General features: G+C 39.3%; 3 protein-coding genes and 1 long non-coding RNA gene across 4 annotated transcripts; 3 read left to right on the forward strand and 1 right to left on the reverse strand.

Moving 5' to 3' along the window:
• Positions 1 to 4112: 4112 nt before the first annotated feature.
• Positions 4113 to 4992, forward strand: LOC125602571. The gene is made up of 3 exons (XR_007334926.1): positions 4113 to 4236; positions 4343 to 4419; positions 4958 to 4992. It is a non-coding gene; the product is annotated as an uncharacterized LOC125602571 (long non-coding RNA).
• A 1003-nt stretch (positions 4993 to 5995) lies between these two features.
• Positions 5996 to 6753, forward strand: LOC125602572. Its single transcript, XM_048774142.1, has 3 exons — positions 5996 to 6107; positions 6237 to 6531; positions 6578 to 6753. The coding sequence occupies exons 1-3, from the start codon at positions 6060 to 6062 to the stop codon at positions 6751 to 6753; spliced, it is 519 nt and encodes a 172-aa protein (XP_048630099.1). The 5' UTR covers positions 5996 to 6059.
• Positions 6754 to 7491: 738 nt separating this feature from the next.
• LOC125602573 lies at positions 7492 to 7932 on the forward strand. The gene has a single exon (XM_048774143.1). It carries the CDS (start codon positions 7492 to 7494, stop codon positions 7930 to 7932), a length of 441 nt encoding a protein of 146 aa, XP_048630100.1.
• Positions 7933 to 8921: 989 nt separating this feature from the next.
• LOC125602574 lies at positions 8922 to 10622 on the reverse strand. Its single transcript, XM_048774144.1, has 3 exons — positions 10538 to 10622; positions 10243 to 10424; positions 8922 to 10038 (listed from the first exon to the last, which is right to left on the reverse strand). The coding sequence occupies exons 1-3, from the start codon at positions 10620 to 10622 to the stop codon at positions 9829 to 9831; spliced, it is 477 nt and encodes a 158-aa protein (XP_048630101.1). The 3' UTR covers positions 8922 to 9828.
• Between the last annotated feature and the right edge of the window lie 94 nt (positions 10623 to 10716).

Genomic DNA, 10716 nt, shown 5'->3' on the forward strand with positions numbered 1-10716 from the left:
TCACCTTGTATGCCTCTTACCTGCAGATTTTCCCTAACTAGTATGCATCCTGATATCAACTGCCATAAAAGTGCTTTATTTTGGTGGACATCGTACTTTCCAGCAAAAATCCTTCAAATATCTACTGAATCCAAATAGTAAGGTCTATAGTACTAGTGTTGCCTATATCGATCTGGGTATACTCTCTCCACATGATATCCTGACTTAACGTATATTTCCCATTTTTCGTTAAATGCCATCCATTCCTATCTTCTATCTGAGTTTTGCTTAGTGGAATGCTTTCAAATAATTTTCACATCCTGAGGATCACCAAAGCATGAATTACCTGTGAATTCCACATCCGTGTTGTCTGATCTATAAGCGAGTCAATTGTAAGATTTGGGTATAAGTGCACTTGATTTTATTTGCTGGTCTCGGACGAGTGGTTGGGTATAAGTGCACCCGTTTAATTAGTCCTTTACTAACCAGAGATCTAGCCGAAACAATATCTGCCAGCCATATGACGGCGAATATGATTTAATCGGTTCTACGAGTGAGGCGTTTTTGTAGTACCGACCTTTGAAAACTCTTGAAAATAGAGTGTTTGATTTTTCTATAAGCCTCCATAATTGTTTACCAAGCATGGCCGTGTTGAAATCCATAATATCCTTAAATCCCAGTCCACCTTCATCCTTATTTATACATACCTTATCCCATGATTCCAATGTAAACCTCTACTACTTTCCCTGGGCTCCACCAAAACTGAGCTACTATAATCGTGAGTTTCTTTGCAATTGCCTTTGAAGCCGAATAGCAGGACATCACATGATTTGGTAATGCAGTAACTACTGATTTAATAATTACCTCATTCCCTCCTTTAGTAAAAAACCAAAAAATCCAACCATTGATTCTATTAGTTAACTGGTCATGCATAAAACTGAAAACTTCAATCTTATGCCCAATTGAATTGAAGTTTTTTGAAAATTTATTAAATGACCTGAAACCGCTTCATATTCCTTTAAAATCTTGAGAATGGTTTGACATTCTTTCTTCTGTGTTTTGCAAAAGAAAGACTATCATCCGCAAATAATAAATGAGATATCGCTGGACACGCTCGTGCTACCTTCATCCCCATTAATTTTTTTCCCGTTCTGCCTTTATTATATTTGCGATTAACGCCTCCGCACATAAAGAATAGGTAGGGAGATAAGGGGTCTCCTTGACGTAAACCTCTTTGTGGATTATAAGTCCTCTTGGTTAAATATTCAATAGTACTGATGATATACATTCCATCATCAACTTAATCCAATGGGGAGCAAATCCAATTTTATGAAGTAAAGCTTTAATAAAATCTCATTCCACCATATCATATGCTTTGCTCATATCTGTTTTGATTGCCATAAACTTCCCTTGAAATGCTTTAGTTCTTAATCCATAAAACATTTTCTGAGCTATAAGGATATTATCCGAAATTAACCGTCTCACCACAAATGTAGATTGAGTTTCGGATATAGGGAAGGAAGATATATCTTCAACCTCTGACATAAGACCTTCGAGATGATCTTATACCCCACATCACATAGACTGATGGGCCTTAGTTCCGTCATCCTTGTTGGTCGTTCCGTCTTAGGAATCATGCAAATATTGGTGATATTTAACCTTGGATCCAGCTCTCCTGTAGTAAGGAAATTATTCACCATCTCTACCAGATCCATCTTGATAATATGCCAGGAATGCTGAAAAATTTGGCAGTCATTCCATCCGGTCCATGAGATTTTTCGGGATGCATCATAAACAGAGTTTGCCATACCTCCTCTTCCGTTTCTGGTCTCAATAACCGCTGATTCATCTGGGTAGTGATAGACGACATTACCTCATCGAAAAAACTATCAAATTCAGAAGGTGATGAAGTACGAAACAAAGTCTCAAAATACTCCATTGCAACCCTTTCAATTCCTTCATCCTTCGTAATCCAACTTCCAGCAGCATCATGTAATCCCACAATCCTGTTTCTGATTCGCCATTGTCTTGTGAGGGCATGATAAAATTGTGTATTAAGATCACCAGACGAGTACCACATGTTCTGACTCTTCTGGTGCCAATACTCCTCTTCATCTTTATAGGGTAATTTTCTAGACACCTCTAGAATATCCTCTAGTGATCGATTATTATCTGTCTGCACCTCTTCTAGAGCCTTTTGAAGCTCATTTATCTTTTCATTCCCATATGGTGGATTATTTTCCGCCATTGAACATTTTCGTGACGACAATTACTGATCTTATTGACTATATCCGCTGTACACCCCTTCATTATATTCCCTCCATCCTGAGGTTATTGAATCCATAAGTCCTTCCTGGCCAATCTATCTTTTATCAAACCCGATTGACCTTTCCGTTTGATCACTTTATCTTCCACATACGCCACTACCGGACGGTGATCCGAGGAAACCATCCCCAAATATTCTGTATAAGAGCAAGAAAATAATGTATGCCATTCTTCGTTAGCTAGAGCACGATCAAGTTGGCATCGAACCGTCACAGCTCCTTTCCCTTTTCCCTCCTTCCTTGCCATGAAATTTTGTTCCCCCTGCCCTCGCCGGAATTCAAGTAGTCCACTATTTCTTATCATATTATTAAAAGGATGGAAGGATTATGCACTCCTCAGTGCTCCTCCATCCTTTTCATGATTTTCTGTAATTTCATTTGTCACCAATAATGAACCACGGTTCCGATCGCGCAAGCCCATATCTCGTTAATCTTTCCCAAACTTGTTCACTTAGTTTCAGTACTGGATCTCCTTACACAAAGTGAAAAATTGTTTTACCATGTGTCACTGCTTCCACGTCAATCATTCGGTTACTAGTATATAGAACCTTAACCTGATACTCATTATCATAAAAGAGAGCTAATCCACCACTCCTTCTTATCGGTCCACAGTTACCAAATATCAAATCCAAAATCCAATGGTGGTTGAAAATATTGAATGAAATCCGGGTCTTGATTCGTCTCGGATAAAATAAAAAATTCTGGTTTATACTTATACCAAATCTCACATAGATAACTTGGTCCACTTACTTCCTGCTCTTCTACAATTCCAATTTAAAACTCTCATTTAATCAAGATTGTGAATGCTCCGTAAAGCTAATATATTCGGGTATAAGGACACCCTGCTCTCCCCATTACCAGGACGCCTAAGGGCCCCCGTTCCCCTGTCTCCCTATATGGTACCGATAATAATAAAATGACATTTGTCACTAAACTAATGGTATACTTCGTAGCATCACTTTGCTCATATGTTTAATATCACAATCCAAGTCCCATTCACCAACCGGATCAATGTAAAGGTTTTCATCTCCATAGCAAAACTAGTGAACAGTATCTCCAATATGTTACTTAAGTATAATGTGAATATTTATACACCAATCATGAAGTACTCCCTGTGCCAAAGAACCAATATTAGTGCTGGTCGTTTCATCGACAGGTCCGGCGTCTGCGTCTGCGGCTTTGTTTTTCATTAAAGTTTGTTTGTTTCATCGACGCGGGTACCTGCGTCTGCGTCTGCGTCCGAACGCAGCGTCCAGCGTCAGCCGCCAAAAAAACCAGCGATCGCGACTTAAATTCCGCGTCTACTTAATCTAATTTCCGTTTTGCCCTTAACCTAATTCACTAATTACAAAAATACCTAACCTAATAGACGCAGACGCATCCTTTCTTCCCGTTAGACGCATCTCTTCTCCAGCTCTCTCTCTCTCGGATCTTGATCTCCAACCCAGCTATCTCTCTCTCATCTCTCGATCTCGAACCCACTCTCTCTCTCTCTCTCTCTATCATCGAACCCGCTCTCTCTCTCTCCATCTCTCCATCTCGAACCCAACTCATCTCATCTCGAAGCTCTCTTCTCCATGGCATCTCATCTCAAAGCTCTCTCTTCTCCATATCATCTCGAATCTTGATCTCCACCCAGCTATCTCTCTCATCTCTCGATCTCAAACCCAGCTCTCTCTCTCTCTCTCTCTCTCTCCTCTCTCTCTCTCTCTCTCTCTCTCTCTCTCTCTCTCTCTCTCTCTCTCTCTCCTCTCTCTCTCTCTCTCTCTCTCTCTCTCTCTCTCTTCTCTCTCTCTCTCTCTTCTCTCTCGATCTCGAACCCGACTCTCTCTCTCCATCTCTCCATCTCGAACCCAGCTCATCTCATCTCGAAGCTCTCTTCTCCATGGCATCTCATCTCAAAGCTCTCTCTTCTCCATAGCTTCTCGTTCAGGTAATTGTCTCTGTTCTAAAAAAAAAAAAAAAAAAATTCTCTGTTCTAAAGCATTTTGGTTTCAAGCATCGATTATAAGTGTGTTGTGTTGTGTTTTTTTTTTCAGCATTTGCGGCAAATAAGTGTGTTCTGTGTTCAGCCTCTTGTCTCAAGCTTCTCTCAAGCTCTCCGAAGCTTCTTAAGGTTCGTCACTGTAGCTATCATCCTCGTATAGAATCTGAAGTTGTGTGTTTGCTTTATATATGGCTTTCTACTTCTCTTGTCTTCTTGTGTTTCTGCCTATTATTTATGACTCGGACAGGCAAAGTTGCCTCAGAGTGTTAAACCTGAAAAGCTTACGTCCTGAGCTATGTCCGTTTGTGTTGAGAAAAATATTGTTTTGTGTGTTGACTGTGTTCGCATCTGAATTTAGAAGCTATCAGATCAGATAATTTATGAAAAGCAATGAATCATATGTTGTTTTCGTTGGCTCTTGTTGCTTTGATGATTAGAGAAGTTTACGTCTTCATGTATTGGCTCTTGATTAAGTATCTCTGAGATTTAGATTGTGCTTCTTTCCCTCAAATGCGTGGTAGAGTAGTTGTGTGGGTAAAATGATCTCTCTGCACTAGCGTAGCTTGGCTTCTTTTTAGGTTTGATGAGAATGTGCCAAGGTGAAGTTCTATTCGTGATTGTAGAATGTAGAGCTCACCAACTTATTTCTCTGTGATTTATTTTGCAGAGATCTTAGAAACGAGGCTAAGGAGCTCAATTGTACTCTGAGGAGCCTTTTCAGTTATATGACCAAGTTCTACGATGCAATCCTGGAGCATTTGAGTATGCTATCCCTGGTAAATGAAATCTTCTCATTTTTTCCCTTTTTTTGTCTGAATTGTAGGGTGTTACAGATTTTGAGAACAAATATTGAGAAACATTTGGGAAAGAAACCTTTTAAGTTTTAGAATTTTCAGTCCGCACTTAAGATACCTTTAATGCTTGATGCTAGCAGTATCTTCCTTCCTTTCTCACCCCATTCAGCTGGTAGTGAACCTCTATGCTATGCTTAACTTGTACTGAGCTTTAATAGTTGTTTGGTTGCTCTGGGAAAACTTGTTTATTGCGCCAGTGTTTGATAGAATTAATTTGTTTTTTTGTTTATTATAAATAATACTGTGGCTACTGATTAGTTGAGAAAAATATAAACAAGTGTTGGTATTGATGCTTAGAGTTGGTCTGTATTAAGTTTGAACTGTTTTAAATGATTTCTTGTGTCTTTTGATGAAACTGTAGAGAGGTTATGAATGTGTTGTGTGTTTGCTTTGTCTCAGGCTTTCTCCATAGCATCTCAGGCTGTGTCTGTGTGTCTCAAGCTCACACTCTCAAGCTCACTCTCTACCACTGTTCCTCTCACTTTTTAAGATGGCAAAAGATGTAAGGCTCTCTCACACTACTCTTGCTTGTTATATGTATGGAATGGTCGTATTATGTCTTTAGGTTTTATGCTTTAGGTCGTAATACGGAATCTTTAGGTCGTATGCTTTAGGGTCTGTGTCTGCTTGTTTTTTTTTATGCTTATTTCTTAATTTTGTGTGTTTTTAGAATTGGCCTCCTGAGGAAACCCGGTTTTTTTTTCCAACTTTACGCTGAAGAGAGAAAAAAGGGAAATAGAACGAGTACATCTATGAATAAAATAGGGAAACAGAACATCATAGAGGCTTTTGAAGCGAAGTTTAAGAAAGGATATGACACTTGTGCCGCCTTTCAAGAACAATACGACACCAGTAGGAAGATACACTAAGTTTAAGAAGTTGCTTCAGAATAGGACAGGGCCTGGGTTTGATGACATGGGAAGGATTGATATGTCAGATGATTGGTGGAATGAACGTGAAAAGGTCAGTTTCGCTTATATCTCTTCTGTGTATTTTTAAGACATGATTTATTCAAGTTTCCATGTTTATATCTGCTACTGATCTGATCTACTACTTCTTCTACTGACTTCTGTTTCTTTTTATGTTATATAGGAGTGTCCTGGGATTAGAAAATCCATATGCAAAGAGATTGCTAATATGGATTTGTTTGAAGAAGAATTTCGTGGTGTAGTTGTAACTGGAGCTGAAGGATGGAGCGCTCAACATGGAGAAGCAAGTTTGAATTCTAGAGTGGGTGGAGATGATGGTGATGAAGCTGATTCTCAGCCAGGAGAAGAGACTCAAGCATTTGGGACAGAAACTCAGCCACAAGCTCAGACAGAAACACAACGCCAAACTCAGCCAGCGGCTCAGACCTCATTCCGGAAGTTCAAGAGCCAAAGAAAGCGTAAAGAAAGATCTGGTTGTAGAAGCTTGTGACAAACGGACTGCAGCTCTGGAGGTGAAGAATAGGATAGCGGAACGGATGTTGGAGCGTCAAGAAGCCTCTAGTGTTGAGAATGTGTTAGAGATACTGTACGCATTGCCTGGAGTGAGAGAGTGGTCTCCATTATATGAAGCAGCAATGGAACATCTTATAGATAATGAAGGAGTCGAAGGGCCTTTATAACAATGAAGACGGATGAAGCGAAGATTAAGTTTCTAGAGCTTAGGACTAAGATCAAACGTGATGATTGACTAGTATGGAGCTTAGGATTATTTTGTGATCTTGCTGAACTAGTATGGAGCTTAGGATTATTTTGTGATCTTGTTGGAACTAGTATGAGAGTTTAGGATTATTTGTGATCTTGCTGGAACTAGTATTTTGTGATCTGATCTTTGTATGAAACTCTGCCTTTTGTGGCCTTTATATATATATGGAACTTGATTTACGTTTTATATACAAATCAGTTATGATCATGTCTTTGTTTATATGTTTGGGAACAGATGACTTAGCTGAGAAAATACTTCACTTCTACTCTTCTTGTGTCTTGATTTGGTTCAGCACTTTGAGAATGAATTTTTGGTTTAACTTATATAAACATGTGATTGGTCTGTGTGATTGGTCTGTTCCTTGAACTCATGTCGCCTGTGTTAAATATATATACATGTCGTGTGTGTTAAATATATATACATGTCGTGTGTGTAGTTTTAAAGGTCTGTTTTGTGGTCTTGAACTTGATATCTATGTTTTGTGGTCTTGCAAACGACCATCAGATTGCAAACGACCAGATTGGAAACGACCAGATTGGTCATTTATATGTCTCAGATATGTCTTTACGAATATGCATTATGTCTCAGTTCAGATCACGTGTATTATACTACTTATGGTTTTATTTTAAATGGTTTTGTAGATGCTTGAAAATGGATGTTGGAAGATGAGGATGGTGATTATGATGATGAACTTGGTTTGCTTGATGTGCCTATTACTGAGAGATTGAGTCATAGAACAGATCGAGGAGCAGGATGGCGACATGTTCAACAACTTATGTATGAATCTGATCAGCAATGTTATGACATTCTTCGAATGAACCAAAAGAATTTTAAAGCTTTGTGCAAGATGCTAGCTGAGCGATATGGATTGAAAGAGACTCACCATGTCTACCTTGAGGAATCTGTGGCGATGTTTCTCGAGACTGTTGGTCAAGATAAGACGAAGCGGGATATTGCTGCAAGGTATCAAAGATCATTGGATACGGTCCAACGGAAGCTTGATGATGTTTTGAGTGCTATTCTGAAGTTTGCGGAGGATACATTAAGACCACAAGAAGGCGAGTTTGGAAGAGTGAGTCCCGGTTTTGAGGAATGATGATCGGTATTGGCCTCATTTCAGAGATTGTGTTGGAGCACTCGATGGAACTCATGTGCCGGTTCGCCCTCCAAGTCACAATGCAGAAGCATATAAAGGTAGAAAGCAAGATCCTACAATGAATGTTCTTTCTATATGTAACTTCGACATGAAGTTATATACGCATATCTCGTGTACCTGGTAGAGCACATGATACAAAGGTTTTGACTCATTGTGCGAGGAATGAGGCTTCTTTTCCACATCCTCCTCCTGGAAAGTATTATCTAGTTGACTCGGGATATCCGACCAGGACGGGGTATCTTGGTCCGCATCGTAGTATGCGATATCATCTTGGTCAGTTTGCTAGAGGAGGACCACCTGTTAGTGCACGAGAGTTGTTCAACCGAAAGCATTCAGGATTGCAATCGGTGATTGAGAGGACATTTGGAGTACGGAAAGCAAAATGGAGGATTTTGGATCATAAGCATCCAAAGTATTGTCTGGTCAAGTGGATTAAGCTCGTGACAGCGACGATGGCGCTACACAACTTCATACGTGATTCGCATCGGGAAGATCATGATTTTTGTACAATGGCAAAGTGATGATGATGGAGAAGCAGAAGGAGAAGAAGCTGATAGTGACAGTGATGAAGAAGAAGATGATGATGATGGTGGTTGTGGTGGACATACTGTATATGAGCCGACTGGTGATAGAGCGATGGAAGCTTTGCGTAAGAACATCACAGATGAATATGGTAGAGGTCGTTTACCGTATTAAATGTTTAAGTTAGTGACTTGGTTTTTCTTTGCTTATAACTTTGATTATCATTTCTATGTGATATTGAAATATTTGTTTTATTTATTTAAGACTATGTATTATTTAGCTTGTTTTTTGTGATAAATATTTTGATATATTATTTTTTCTTTAATTTATGATAAAATGTTGTTAATTTGTATAGTTGACTAAAAATTTATTATCAATTAAATATAATATTTTGATGCATGTAAATATATGTAAACTACATTTCTTTATTTAAAATATAATTTTACAAATTCAAACTACATTTTATTTATTTAAAATACAATTTTCCAAATTTATAAAATTAAAATATAAACAAAATCAAATAGTCGCAGCGTCTGCCAAACGAACAGCAATAAATCAATTTCTTGCGTCTGCGTCCAGCGTCTGCGTCAATGTTCTGCGTCTTCGAAACGAACAACAAGCTGCGTCTGAGTCTGAAAAACGAACAACACCAAAACGAACAGACGCAGACTCAAAAAGCTGCGGCAACCAAACGAACACCACTATTATAATAAAAAGGGTTATTCCCCATATAGTAAAGATTCCGTATATGTCTAATCGCATATGCTCTGGGCCATATCGTCTTCTACGTCTTCACGGTTGTCTGCAAGTCTAACTCCATGCATAAAGCTGTTTCGTAACTGGTTTGAGGAGACCAGCCAGAACAATTGAACTTGTGCAATAGAGCCTCGCTGTCCAATACCAATAGACCAAAACCATTCTAATTCCTTATCATACCTTCTGAAAACTATGCGCGTGAAGCAGTCTATTTCCCGAACAAAAGAACTAGTACTGCAATCATATCCAGTTGCACATTTGATCCAATACCAATAACCAAAGCAACCATTTTTATTCCATAACCTTAAGAAACAAACAGACCAGACCAAATTGAGAACCCTCCCAAAATCAAAGTATTCCAAAAAGAAAAGATACTCGTAGAGCTTATTTTAGTAATACCATAAATAAAAAACCTCCCGCAATCCCATTATAAATCTAATAGACAACTCTATCCATAAAGCTTAAGGTTTAGGAAGTTGTTTAGGGTTTAAGGGACCCTTGTCTTCCATCTTCTTAGCACCTCCGCCTCCTCCTCCCTTCCGGCCAGTCTGCTTGGAGCTACACATTTACGCGCGGCGACATTAGGACTTGAGTAAACTTCTTTGTATGGACACCAACATTCCCTGAAAATAGTGGTTTACGGGGAGCAACTTTCTTCTCCATTGCAGGTGCCTCTGTGTCGGCTGTATCTCTGACAAGCGCATTTTCTTCAGTCGCTTCCGTAGCTCCCTCCTGAGTCATTATCTTATCCTCACCATCCGTAAGATCCTGAAATTCATCCTCAAATTCCAATATCTCATCAGACTCTTTCCAATTATGATCATCCTCACCTAATTCCATTCCATCCTCATTTTGAGACCATTCCACCCCTACATTTGTTCCTCCATATTGTTCTAGAGTTGTGGTTACATCACCTAAAGATTCACTAGCCAGTATCAAACCATTCCCCATATCTCCTAAAGTCGTAGTTACCTTAGTAGAGTCACGTTGGTCGCCTAACAGTGGAGTAACTCCCTTCGTAAGACTTGCATTGCTGTTTGATCCTAAGTTTTTTTCCTCTTCCTGATGCACAGTAATCTTGTCCTCTCCATCTATCCGTATTTCTCCTTCTTCACGTGTGTCTTCTCTACCTTCCAAACAGACTTCTTTCCCCTCTTAATGGACTTTTTCCCCTCGTGAAGGTCGGGCGTATCGAATTCTTCCTCTTCAGATGGCCTTCTTGATTGTTCCCAGCGAGAACTCCGGCATCTGCAACTCCCTTCCTCACTTTTGTTGTGAGACCGGTTTGAATATGGTCTTTTGTTTCCACGATCAGTCACCCTCTCCCATTTCGTGTCTTGCTCCTCATACATCTTTCCTTTACCCCTTTCCTTGATACTTTTGACATCCTTCTCACCTTCTTGATTGCTTCCTCCCTCATTGATCACCACTCCCTTGTAACTTCTA

This window comes from Brassica napus, unplaced genomic scaffold (genome assembly GCF_020379485.1).
Source record: "Brassica napus cultivar Da-Ae unplaced genomic scaffold, Da-Ae ScsIHWf_2908;HRSCAF=3693, whole genome shotgun sequence".
NCBI lineage: Eukaryota > Viridiplantae > Streptophyta > Magnoliopsida > Brassicales > Brassicaceae > Brassica > Brassica napus.

Excerpts from the sequence above, each read along its gene's own strand:
- LOC125602573 (XM_048774143.1), top strand. The coding sequence starts at position 7,492 with ATGTTGGAAGATGAGGATGGTGATTATGATGATGAACTTGGTTTGCTT.
- LOC125602572 (XM_048774142.1), top strand. The coding sequence starts at position 6,060 with ATGGGAAGGATTGATATGTCAGATGATTGGTGGAATGAACGTGAAAAG. Across the intron at positions 6,108-6,236 it reads GGTGGAATGAACGTGAAAAG|GAGTGTCCTGGGATTAGAAA; the intron begins GTCAGTTTCGCT and ends TATGTTATATAG. Across the intron at positions 6,532-6,577 it reads GTTCAAGAGCCAAAGAAAGC|CTCTGGAGGTGAAGAATAGG; the intron begins GTAAAGAAAGAT and ends AACGGACTGCAG.
- LOC125602574 (XM_048774144.1), bottom strand. The coding sequence starts at position 10,622 with ATGTATGAGGAGCAAGACACGAAATGGGAGAGGGTGACTGATCGTGGA. Across the intron at positions 10,425-10,537 it reads AAACCGGTCTCACAACAAAA|AGGGGAAAGAAGTCTGTTTG; the intron begins GTGAGGAAGGGA and ends AAGTCCATTAAG. Across the intron at positions 10,039-10,242 it reads ACCAACGTGACTCTACTAAG|GATCTTACGGATGGTGAGGA; the intron begins GTAACTACGACT and ends GATGAATTTCAG.